Genomic DNA, 13,580 nt, shown 5'->3' on the forward strand with positions numbered 1-13,580 from the left:
TAAACAGACAAACAAACAAAAACTCACAAAGTCCTATAGATTACTTGAAAAAACTATACCCATTTGGGGGTAGGGGAGAGGAAGTAACAGGTAATACATGGATAAGCAAATACAAAGGCCAATAAACATATTTCTAATCTTGCAAAACCCATCAGGAGAATGTGGCCTCAGGGAAATCCCCCTTCTCCCCACATTTTCTAAGCTTTGCACCAGTACAATGGTGCAAATGCTGTCTTTACCATTAGTGGTTTGACCCCTTTGGGGTCAAACGACCCTTTCATGGGGTCAGCTAAGACCATCTGCATATAAAATATTTACATTATAATGAAAAACAATAGCAAAATTCCAGTTACGAAGTAGCAACAATAACTTTATGATTGGGAGTCACCACCTCCTGAGGAAGTGTCCTAAGTCACCGCTTCCTGAGGAAGTGTCCTAAGTCACCGCTTCCTGAGGAAGTGTCCTAAGTCACCGCTTCCTGAGGAAGTGTCCTAAGGGCCGCAGCACTAGAAAGGCTGAGGACTAATGCTCTAGGTGAGGTTTGAGAACAGCTAGACTTTTAACAGGAGAAGAAACAAGGTGCTAGCTCTGTACATGCGGCTGGAGGGCTTGATCTGAAAATGAAGAAAAAGATGGAATAGCAGTAAAGACTGTGTATGATGAAGCATAGTGATGTTAGGATAAACATACATCCACTGACGTCTGACCGTCCCCAGAAAAGGAAGCCCTAGCTTAGTCTCCTTAGCCCATGGTTTTCACCACTTAGAAAGTATCAGTTATCACTTAGCAACAGCTTGTCCCAGATGTACGACAACATATTAGTTCTTCTAATTTTGTAAGGTTTTTTTCTATTTGTTTTGTTAATAGTTTGAGACGAGGTCTCATGTAGCCCAGACTAGCCCCAAACTACCCATGGAGCCAAAGTTAACTTTGAACTCCTTGGTCCCCCACTTCTACACTTCCTTGTGTCAACCCACCTACCTGCATTTCTATAAAACCTTCCTCATGGGTCACTCACTAATCCTGACATTATTAAGCATGTTGTATCAACAGCTTATTAAAGCAAGTAAAAGTCCGGAATCAGCTAACCTGGAGCGCTCCTCTTAGTCTGTGCTCCAGCTTCAGACTCATCTTTTCCACACGAAATATCCTCTTCATCAGAAAGGACCAAAAAGGCTTCTTTTGGCAAATTCTCACTACTTTCTTGTTTCGAGGGTGAGCCGAAAGAACCCTCCATTTTATCCTCCAAATCCTGACTCGTTTCGACTGGAAGGAGAGAAGCTTTTGAAAAGCAGCTAAGTTCATCCTCGGTGGGTGCGAGTTTTTCCAAAATCGGAATGATCTCGTCTGTTTCCATGGAGTCCGTGTTGTCTAAGACAGTATCCTCCTTGTCCTCCTCGGCGGGGTCCTCACTGACAGCGGCTACAGGTTCTGCAGGACTTTTATGCTCATCCTTTTCACTTTGGTCAACTTCCATGCTGCTGGAGATGGCCTCTTCTTCGAGAGCAGGCTCAGCGATGGGGTCCTCCGCTATCTTCGTTGTGTTTTCTGGAGGTAGATCAGAACAAATAATTGCACTGTGTGTTTCGAGAGGTTCTTCCTTCTCACCGACATTACTGCTCACTTTATTTCCCTCATCACAGGAGTCTTTACTTTGAATTTGGTCTAAGTGTTCGTCGTGTTCACTCTTGTCTGGACAATCATCACTGTTATTGCTACTCTGCTCTGTCTTGTCAGGGTCAGGACCTGCTTCACAAACTGCCACTGAGCTTGGTTTAACAGTGTCCGTGGCTGGTTCCACAGAGAGCTCCCCAGGAGTCAGCTCACCAGAAGCCAGTCCGCTGCAGACAGACCTAGGAAGGGAGTCCTCACTAGAAGGCAGCTCATCAGAATGTGAATCACCGGAGGGGGCACACTCATCCAAGGCTGACTCCCCAGGAGCCAGTTCGCAGGCTGCCACTACCCTTGCGACCGTTTCATCTGAAGCTGGCTCACTTGTAGCTGGCTCACTCGAAGCTGCTTCATGAGACACCGGCTCACCAGAAACTGGCTCGCCACAAGTGGAATCACCAGAGACAAGACCATGAGAGGCGGGTTCTTCAGAAACAGTATCTCCAGAGATGGGCTCGCTACAGGAGGGCTCGCTACAGGAGGGCTCGCTACAGGTGGGATCACTACAGGTGGGATGACTGGAAGAGGGATCACTGGAGGGAGGCTCCTCACAGGCAGAGTCACCAGTGGCCTGTACTGTAGTGGCCAGCTCTCCTGCAGCCAGATCATCAGAGGCTGGGTTGTCAGAGGCTGGGCTGTCAGAGGCTGGGTTGTCAGAGGCTGGGGTACCACAGCCTGCGTTATCAGAGGCTGGACTACCAGAAGCTGGTTCAGTGGTTACTTTAGAAGAAAGATCACAAGTTATACTGGGGGACAAAGCTTCACTATTCAAATCTTCTTGCTTGTTTTTTACAGCAACACTGGGCATACAAGGGGTCTCTTTCTGTTCCGTTGTACTTTCTTCTGGCTGAAAACAAATCCCATCAATACCATTCACTTCTTCTCGATCTTGAATACAATCTGTGTTTTCCAAAGGTGAAGTGGGATCCAAGTCTCCATTCTCATGGCTCCCATTCAGCAGCTTCCCGTCGGCTCTCAGCAGCTCCCCCTTGACTCTGTGCACAGCATCGAGCTGCTGGCGATCGCTCGCTCTCATTGTTTTCCGAGCCTTGAAGACTTTTTTCTGAGGTTCTTCTACACTATCCATTCTGAATCTTTAAATAAAAAGAAAAGGATTTTAATAAACTGAGATAAGAGTCATTAACTACAGGCTTAATGAAAATTAAAAAGTGTAAAATTTAGATCATATAAATTTAAAACACTGACAATAAAACCTTAATAATTACTCGGTCGGAGTTCTCATATTTACTACTCACATACTACAGAAGTGACAAACAATGCACACCAGAACATCAATGGAGGTGAATGAAGAGTTAAAAAGGAGCCGCTTCAGGGGCGTGAAAAGTCCAGGAAAACAATAGGTGCTGGAGACCAAACCCTGTCACTGTCTAAAGAGCAGCACTTAACCAATTACTGGACCGTCTCTCCAGCTCCCTTTGCAGGCTTGGAGAAAGCAAGAAATAAATGTTTTAGAGTACAGGTTTGAAATAATGAAAATGTTCTAACATTCACTGTGGTGATAGCTACACATCTATTGAATATGTTCTTCCTTTGGTCCTATCACGTCTATCTGTTTGTCAAAGAATGCACTCTTCTCACTGCTCGCGCTCCCGCGGTGCATCGGTCCCGCGGTGCATCTGCCTGCCTGCGGTTGCTGCTTTCTCCCGTAGCGTCAAGTCTCTGACGTTCTGAATGAGGTTAATCTGCACGTGACGAGTTACTTTTCAGGTAATGTGATAACATACTCTGACCAAAAACAGCTTGGGGAGAGCAATTTGTTTTGAAACACAGTTCAATACAGCCCATTATGTTGGGGAGGTTGAAGGAGCAGGGGTCGAAGTGGCTGGCCACATGTCACTCACACACACACAGAGTCAGAGCCATGACAAACTCCGCACACTCCTTACTTTTTCCCACCCCCAGCCCAGGGAACAGGGCCATTCATAGTGGGTGGGTCTTTTACATAATTAACCTAATCAAGATAAACCCATCCATAGGCATATCCCAGCATATCCCGGAGGCCCACCCACCTCTCAATGAGTCTAGATCTTGTCACATGACAACTGAGACGAAGCACTGCTCCATCATCCTTTTCCTGTGGTTCAAGCTTAATCCTCAGCTCTCCATTAAATCTCACCTTTCATAATATATACACACAAATGAGTCTAATGTTTCCCAAGGTATTTATTTTTATTTTATGTGCATGTAACCAAATAGCTCTGTGGGTTCCGTGCATGCGAAGTTGAAGAAATGGTGGTGAATCCTCTAGAACTAGTATTCCAGACAGTTCTGAGCCACAATGTGGGTGGGAACCCAACCCCCGGCTTCTCTGTGAGAGCAGCCAATATTCTCTCTTAGCTGCAAAGCTACATCTCAGCTCACAGCTTGTTTTCTGCTAAAGCATTTTCAAATTTCCATAGTTTTTTCTTCTTCTATCTATAAATGACTAAGCAGTATATTTCTTCAAGAGATAATACTAATCACTAGGTAAAGATCATTATAAAAAATTCACATCCAAAACCCAATCAATGATCATTATCAAAAACTCCTATCCAAAAGCCAAGCAAGGCTGATCATTCACAAGTCTTGAAGTATCCTGGTCTATACAGGGCCACAAAAGAGCCTGATTGACAGGTTTTCCTTAAAATGAGTGAGAATATGGTACTGTATTCTTACTGCTTAAATTGTAGATGAGAAGAAGATAAAGAGGATGGGCCCTAGTACAAACTGATAAATGTCTCTGAGACTTCAGCATGCACAGAGTAAAACCATGTGAAACCAGAGAGCTAGGCCATCACAGGCCAAACAACTCGAAGCAGCTAGATGTGTCTGGACAACTCTTTCCTCAGAGCCATCCAAGGAACGATGCCATGACTACAGCATCACTTTCAACTTCTAGTCTGTAAAATGAAGACAATATACCTGTGCCTGTGCGCGAGTGTATGTGTGTGTACGTTTGTGTGTGTGTGTGCGCGTGTGTGATTTACCACATAAACACAACAGCAAGAGTAAACGAGGACCTGCCTGAACAGACAGAATATCCATTAGATCATATTCAGTACTACCTTATAATTAAAACTAAGACTCTAAAAAAGCAAGAGTGCTAAAGGGTTTTCAAGATGTAGATGCTACATTTAATTGTGCAATGATATTAAAATAACAAGAGAAACAAAGGCACCCCATATCACCAATTTTATGTTATCAAAAGGCTAGTGCAAGTAAGAAGACAGAGCTAAGACTACCTGCTCACTGCAGAGCAGTTCTCCCTGGCATGCATAAGGAAGGTCCTGGGTATGGGCCCAGAACCACCAAAAGAAGAGCATAGCCAGCTGTAGAAAAGACTGGGGGGCGGGGGTGGAGGGAGGGAAGAAGCAAGAGATTAAGTATAGGCAGACAAAAACATATGTAAATGTGCACATGTATGCACATAGATGCTCTCTCCCCCACCCCCTTGCTCTCTTTTATTGATACACTTAGTTCCTGGTATCACCCAATCAAGAATGAGGCTCTACTTTTAAATGCTACAAAACAATCTATTCTACACTGTATCATTTAGCACCCTTACTAATGTAACTTACCTACAATAAATAAGCGTCGTAAGTAATAGTGAATGTTTTTCAATAATAAGCCTGACCTATTTGTCAGAGACCAATACAGCTCTAAAGACATGGTACATTGTCAACGAATGTCCGGATTATGTTACACTTTGTACTCACCTTCTGAATTTAATTCGATAATTTAAACAGTTCTTAGTGTCTTTATTTAAAGTACTTCTTAGAAAAATTATCTTTCAACTCTATTTACAGAAACCTTGAAACCCAACCCCAACCCCACTGGGCCTAGTTAAGCGTAGGATTCACACTTGGAGAGCATCTTTTCTCATCCACTTGCAGGTCCTGTTACCCAGACATTTCCTGCATAAACTACTGTGGGTACAGGAGATAAAACCCAGGGGCTTCCAATGCACGCTGATCAGTGCTGCCTGTGAACTATATCCCAGACAACACAAGCTTAGCACTCATGAGGCTGACTATAATAAACATATTAAATGTAGTGTGATTACCATTTAAATATGTTCAAATACTGAAGTACTAGTCCTTTAAACTTTGAAATATCCATTTTCAGATATTCTATGCAAAACCAAGAGTTATAATTATTTACATTAAAATTAAACATTTTTTCTATTTTTTTTAATTAGGTATTTTCCTCATTTACATTTCCAATGCTATCCCAAAAGTCCCCCATACCCTCCCCCTGACCCCCCTACCCACCCATTCCCACTTTTTGGCCCTGGGGTTCCCCTGTACTGGGACATATAAAGTTTGCAAGTCCAATGGGTCTCTCTTTCCAGTGATGGCTGACTAGGCCATCTTTTGATACATATGCAGCTAGAGTCAAGAGCTCCGGGGTACTGGTTAGTTCATAATGTTGTTCCAACAATAGGGTTGCAGATCCCTTTAGCTCCTTGGGTATTTTCTCTAGCTCCTCCATTGGGGGCCCTGTGATCCATCCAATAGCTGACTGTGAGCATCCACTTATGTGTTTGCTTAAAATTAAACATTTTTAAAACATAAAACATAAGCCGTTAATTCCAAAGCTTGGGTGGGGAGGAGAGGGGCATCATCTCTGAGTTCGAGGTCAGCGTGGTCCACAGACTGAGTTCCAGAACTATACAGAGAAACCCTGTCTCAAAACAACAAAAACAAACAAATGAACAAAAAAACCATACTTAACTTTTCACAATGCAAATAATCAATGAACTTGGCTGAGAGTTGTAAGTTTGAATCCCACATCTCCTGGATGAGGCTGCTTGCCTAACATTTCAAGTTTTTAAAGTGTTTAAAAGAAACTGTATCTTAAAGTATCTTAAGAGGAACTGTATCTACCAATACCGGCTTTGCTGAGAATTATATGAGATGTGACTAATTGATGATTAATTAATTAATATTAAGGATTTAAGCCAAGCAAAGTGGACTACACTGGTAATCCTGGCACTTGGGAAGCTGAGGCAGAAGGATCATCACAAGTCTAAGCCAGCCTAAGTTATAGTCAGTTCCTGTCCAAACTGTGCTGTAGTGCAACCACAAAAGATCATCTAGAATGATTCGATGTGTAGCTTCTTGTACATTCTGTGGAGTTTTTAAGCATAACTTTCAGACTCTGCGAAAATTTTTCTCTTAAATAACGTATTGTGTGTGTTTGTGTGAGAGATATTTGAAAATTCAGTAAGTCAGTATAAACAAAAACTATTACTAAATTCTCTCTACCAAATAACACTCAATACAAATAAATATAACCCAAGTCAAGTTGGTTTTTGCAATAAAGCCATTGAATTCAGTAATCACCTAAAGTCCTGCCTGAGACCTTCCATACTTTCCATACCCACCAGGGGGCACACTACAGCCATTCAGCAGATTCTCATGGGTTCTATGTATAACTAAACAGACAAAGCAATAAGGAAGTAGCATGAACAAGTTCAAATTAGTTCAGGCGTATCTGTGCAAACCAATCAGCAATCTGCTTTGAGAAATCTATTTTGCATAAGCAAAGCTCATTAGGAAAAATTTACATTAGGGAAGGGCGTGTACCCTGCAAACAAGTCTCCAAGGCGCATTAGCAGAAGGTAAGCAATCCTACAGCTCACTTTAGCATTGTCCTCTGGACTTCAGATACCATCCACATCCACCTACATTATTCTGGAGAATCTGTGCTCCTCGGTACAGCAGCAACATGGGTCAAAGCGCTTCCACAGGACCGCACCTCAGTTTACAGGAAAGGCATTTCTATTTTACAGCAGAATATGTCTGCCGTACCTAGAAATACATCACATGACGTGATGAATTAAGTTTCTCCTGAAAGTACTTTTTTAATCTAAAAGGAATTTAAAAACAAAGTATTTATTTTAAGTCCTTACTTTACATATTCAGAACTTGGTGAAATATTATCAACATTTTTCTATAGAAATTTATACATTAATAACCAGAGAAAAGTGTGTTACCTGAGATGTCTCTATGCCTTGTAATTTTTTTCAATTTTTTGATAAATTCTTTTTAAGGGAAGAGCAGTGAGCCTCTTCTGCAAAGGAGAACTTTTCCTGAGCCCCCTCCCCGCACCCACTTCTTTCATTTTCTAGCAAGAGATCACAGACAGCCATGAAACAAAGGGAAACTGTTTTGTCTTAGCTTATAATCTCCCTGCTCAAAAAACTCAAGAATTTAAGTGGCTGTTCAAGAGCTCCATAGAAACTCAGCCAATCAGTAGTCAGCATTCTATTTCCTGCCCAGCAACAGGAGACAGACACTAAGGTCAGAGGAACCTAGCTGACAAAGCCCAGAGCTGAAGCGATGCAATGTGGTTCTTTGTCTGAAAGAAATAACCTAGAACACAGATCCCTGTCTTAAATCCATGAGATGGTTTACGTATACAGCACACATAGACAAGTGGCTAAGATTTATAGATATTTTATGCTACTTTATCTGGATTTAATCAATGTTCATAAATGTTTCTAAAATATAACTTATCTGAGGAATCAGCTAAACGGGGACAATAACATAAAAATACCATTCCTACATAATGAGTTAGAACCTATAAAATTCTAAATATATTTTCTTTTACAAGGTTAATAATTCTTCTATTTGTTAAAAAAAAATTATAAAAAAATCCCACCAAAATATTAAGTCCCAATAATTAAGATGATCTCTCAAACCATTTCACCTACCGTGACTAATACAGATTTCCAAACAGAAAATTCAACAGGCTTCTGGACCATGGGCAGGATGACAAAGCGCTGTGTTGTCTACTGCATGGACCTGACTCAGCTTAATTCACAGAACAAAATCAAAATGTCCGGTTTTGGTTGCTCTAAGTGGTAACAATGTATTTACTACAAGCACAATTAATTGCCTTTCACAGTTGATTTTTAAAAAGACAACACAAGCTCTGCTTTTGAAGCAATAAAAGGTATGGATTATAAGTTAATTTTACAGATTTTTTTAATACTACAAAAAAAAATCTATGATCAGAATTTATTTGCCCCAAATTCACTATCTTTAATAGCTTTTCCTAGTCAACACGTTTTTAAACTCATCATTTTCCCCCTTCGTTACAGGTGAACCTTGCAATGTTTCAAACATACCCAAGAGGGAGCTTGCTGCAGCCATAATTTTAGTTTATGTAATCGCCCCAGAAGGGAAATAAATCCACAGCTGCTTCAGCGCTTCCTTCAGTCCTGCGAGGGAACTGAAATTCACTCTCTGATTGGCTCAAAGCCTTAGCTGCCTAAAGCCAATCAGAGAAAAGTATCACAAACCTTACCCAGCAACAAAAGAAGCAGATGAGGGCAAGTGCTCTAAGAACTATGGGCACGGTGGAAGTCAAAGGAAACAATGAAAATGGAAACCTCTTATACATCACCACAACCTCAAATGCTTTGTATCAATAAAAGCTATCTATAGTGCTGTTTGATTTTTGAGAAATCCCTCCCCCATTTTATTGTTTATATTTAAACTAGGGTCTGTAGTTTCTAAAAATAGCCCAAATAAATACCAAGATCATTGATTCAAAACTCTCTCTCTCTCACACACACACACACAACCACACACACACTAATTTAAGGTAGTATCTTTAATAAAGAATACAGGCAGGCAGATTTCTGAGTTCGAGGCCAGCCTGGTCTACAAAGTGAGTTCCAGGACAGCCAGGGCTACTGAGAAACCCTATCTCGAAAAACAAAACAAAACAAAAAAAATACAACTCACAAAAAACTTTGAACAAAAGCAAAATCATGTTAAGTAAATGCAGCCCAGATCTTTCTTTGACAAACACTTCGATTATGCCCATGCTAGGAGAAACATCACGAATAATTTTCTGACTAATCAGATGCTGAAAATCCCAGGCTTTAAGGGCTTGTTTCTGTTTTCACTTATGTAAATGTCAGTCACATGTGTGCACGTGCCATCAGCAGCCAGAGAGGGCATCAGATGCCTTGGAGCCTGAGTTAAGGCTGCTGGGAACTGAACTCAGGTGTTCTTAACCACTGAGCCATCTCTCTAGGCCCGGAAAATGTTTTATTCAAACTCTTTCCTTTAGATGGCTTAACAAAATCAAATCAACAAACGTGACTACTAATAATCAACCCCTAAACATCATTTTCCTCATTACCCACGATTTCTATTGCCGATAGAATCTGTTTGTCATCATGCTGACCTGACCTTCATCATCATAATCTTCATGACTTGAATTTGGAAGAGTGGAAGAGAAGATTCCCACAAACTGTCCTCTGATCTCCAAGACACACATGAATACACAATCACACACCAAATTAATAAATGGATGGATGGATAGGTGGGTGGATGGATGGATGTGTGGGTGGGTGGGTGGATAAGTAATATAATCTAAAAACAAACAAACCCTCATTTCTCAGTTGATAGCTCTAAGGTTTGCATTGCTTGGGAATTGGCAGTATTTATTCATGAAGGGCCATAAGAAATAATCAGTTACACAATAAATACTAACAACCTTTCTCACTGTTTACTATCCATTAGTCTGATAATAATTCATTACTTTGGCCTTATCCAAGTTAGTATGTATTAAATCAAAACTTAAAAAAAATGTACCTCAAAAACCAAGATGTCTAGTTTTGTTTAAAGTGCATTCTTTTTCTGTGACTTTACTCTGACCTCTTTCATTAGATCATATTTTTAACATTAAAAATAAAACAAAACAAAAAGGCCTACCACCAGAGCTGGAGAGATGGCTAAATGCTTAAGAACACTGGTTGTTCTTCAAGAGGACCAGGTTCAATTCCCAGCACCCAGCACTGAGATGGCTCAAAATTTGGCTTCCCTGGGCCCCAGGCATACATGGGATGCACTCTGTGTGTGTGTGTGTGTGTGTGTGTGTGTGTGTGTTGTATGTATATGCAGGCAAACACATATACACACAATAAATTTAGAAGAAAAAAAAATTCCAAGAAACTGAGTGTTAGTTCATACTTTATTTTAGGAAGTTCAATTTTCCAGGTGCTTAAGTATTTGGTGTGACTTCTGCTTTTAATAGAGGTAGTACATGTAAATATTACTAACATTTGTCTCTGCATACTCAAAAAAGCCGATTACTCTTCTTCCTTATTCTAAATAGGACAAAATTCTATAACATGTTTATCTCAAAAGACAATAGGACTGTTCATTAAACACACTATAAAATATCAAAGCATGTAGCACCGTGAATTATCATCTAACAGTCTTCTTACTCATGGAAAATTCGATTAACTATCTTTTCCCAGGACAACCAGAAAATCTGAAATGAAACAAATGTCTTCTGAGTCTAATCGATGCCTAACACGTAAACAAACCTGCAAGTTGCATGACATGCATTATCGCACGTCCTGGACTGGTGGCTTTAGTGTATTTTACCAGTATTCTTATCAATTCTTCACCAGTATTGCTACCATTTCCTATTTCGGCCACCATTTTAAAGGCACCATTTAAAAATAAACATTATTCGGTTTTAATACCTACATGTACATTAACAAAGCACTTTAGCATATCTCGTTATATCTCCAGTATAAGATTTTTAGTACAGGCATATTTTAGGAAGGCTAAACTTTCATATCAGAAAACATCTTAAATATACCAATGCCATGATATGCTTCTAAAGTCATTCACAATATAGTGAAAACTGAAGTATCCTAGTGTTATAATAATGAGCACACACTATATAGTTCAGACTATGTAATAAATACCGACTGAAGAATATGCCCTGCATATATGTAACTGACACCTACAAATAATTTCTTAAATAAAGAAATCTGTTCTTTTAGAAAGCAAAGGTAGTCATCTAGAACATTCTAACAGTTTCTAAGCTAGCATATTCACACACTTACATGTACGTAATAAAATGCACCACTGACACAGTGTCTAAGTATCAAAGTATAACACCTTAAAATCACAGCTAACAAGAGGCGTTTTCAGCCTCATGAAAGTTTGCATGGACAGTGTGTTTTTATTTCAAAATTAAAACATCCATTTAAGAGAAATCTCTACTTATCACTACACTACACGCTGATGAAAGCCCTCCTTGAAATGATAAACATACCCCAAAGGAGCCCCTTGCAGCCATCTTAGCGGCTCTTTGACAGAAACAGAAACTGAAATACAATTTGCATAGTCACTGTGGTTGGCTAATGAAAGCAGGGTCATGTAACCAATCAGGAAGTTAGAACTTGGGCAACCATAAGAGGAGAAAATTTAAATCCACCTGGCAACAGCCTAAAAATAGAAACAATATGCAAGCCTAATTCCTAGAACAGATGTGAACCTAACAGCAAAACTTCCTGGCTGAAAAATCTCATTTTCTTGGAGAGAAATAGACTCTTGCATTTTATAACACCTAACATAGCTGATACCTTTTATTAGATTCCAATTACAAAAAAAAAGCATGTTCCATTAAATAAATGGATCAGTGCCAAGTAGCACTCCATTGTCTGTTCTCCTGTGCCCATGCAAGCACGCACATCCACTGCACACGCACCTCCACGATTTCCCTCTTCCAGGAGAACAATGAGGCACTTGAATCCCAGTTCTAACAAATCCCAGGCTTTCAAGAAAAAGAAAAATCCAAATGTCTGAATAACACAGCATTTGTCTACCTATTTTTGTGCAATTATTTGAGAATGTCATTTATTGATTTTCAAAAGCCTATTTGTTGTGTATTAAAAGCACAACTCAATAAAGCAGACCTCTAAATAAGGTAAGGATTTCCATATTTGTGTTTTAAAACATAAACCTCTAATGATAGTGCATCTTATTCACATAAGACATAAATTATTTTATCAAAAGTTAATTAGTATCACTGAGGAAAAAATTTGTCAAACAAAATATATTTGAACATAAATAATCCCTATAAAATTTCATTTTTGATGTTTCAATTGGTTCCTAGTACAATGGAGATGTTAAAAGTCCACATGTTTAAAATTTCTTCAGTTGCCAGCCTGGTCTATAGAATGAGTGCCAGGACAGCTAGAGCAACACAGAGAAACCCTGTCTCTAAATCAATCAATCAATCAATCAATCAATCAATAAATAAATAATGAAATTAAAAAAAAAAAACGAGCTGTCAAGACATGAGACACATTTCTTCATTCTGAACTTGCAACCTACTGGTTTTTAGCATATGTATGACTTTTTCTCTGTAAATTACATATTTACTCCAGAAATAATGTTTATTTCTAAAGGTGATAATCTGTAATCTAATAATAACTATCAAAGAAGAATATAAAGGCAAGAGATCTGGCTCAAAATGAAGAGGGCTCACCAAGCATGTATGCAGCCCTAGGGTAGAATCCTAGGCATGGAGGTGGGAGGACACATGGATAATGAAGGAAAGTTTAAGACAGGAAGAAAGAAGAGGCAAGCTAAGGCAAAAAAATAAAAATAAAATAAAAATGCAAGGCAGCACTTGCATTTCACTTCAAAGCAAGCTGTAGCTGCTGAAATCTCAGGCTGTGGGAGAGTCCGCTCCTATTAAAACAAGCAATTGCCTTATGTGGTTTTCCTTTTAGTGTTTCTGGATTTGTTCTTGTGGTGATGGGGATCAAACACAGACTCACTTAAATAAATAGAAAAAGCTCCAGGAAACAGATGATAAACGTTAAATTTACCTTCTATAACACAATGGCTAAATATTAAAATGGAGTTTCATCTAGCATAAAATTACTTATTTTAAACAGTTTACCTAAAAAGTAAATAAAGTTTACTTCTTCTTAATGTTCTATTCTTATTTGTTGCATATCCAGAACCTAGCTATATTTATTTTAATAAAAAGGATTAAAATAAAATCTTAAATCATGAGCAAGTAAACTATTATCACCATCACACAAGAAAGCAATATGAATTGAGCAATAAGTTACA

The 13,580-nt window shown here is 39.4% G+C and overlaps 1 protein-coding gene across 5 annotated transcripts in view; it reads right to left on the reverse strand.

Annotated features, from left to right (window-relative positions):
• Atf7ip (activating transcription factor 7 interacting protein) overlaps positions 1-13,580 on the reverse strand; it is an 88,492-nt gene that overhangs the window by 44,103 nt on the left and 30,809 nt on the right. For 3 of the 5 annotated variants that reach the window (XM_021165001.3, XM_085839833.1, XM_085839834.1), the window contains exon 2: positions 1,090-2,765. In XM_021165001.3, coding sequence (XP_021020660.1) covers positions 1,090-2,758 — 1,669 coding nt within the window. In that variant the 5' untranslated portion in view covers positions 2,759-2,765. Of the gene's footprint in view, positions 1-1,089; positions 2,766-7,361; positions 7,578-11,766; positions 12,411-13,580 lie in introns of those variants that run through there. The other 2 variants (XM_029478190.2, XM_029478191.2) reach the window with 2 other exon arrangements.

The sequence above is a fragment of the Mus caroli genome, unplaced genomic scaffold, assembly GCF_978045245.1.
Source record: "Mus caroli unplaced genomic scaffold, Mus_caroli_1 scaffold_7, whole genome shotgun sequence".
In the NCBI taxonomy this organism is placed as follows: Eukaryota; Metazoa; Chordata; class Mammalia; order Rodentia; family Muridae; genus Mus; species Mus caroli.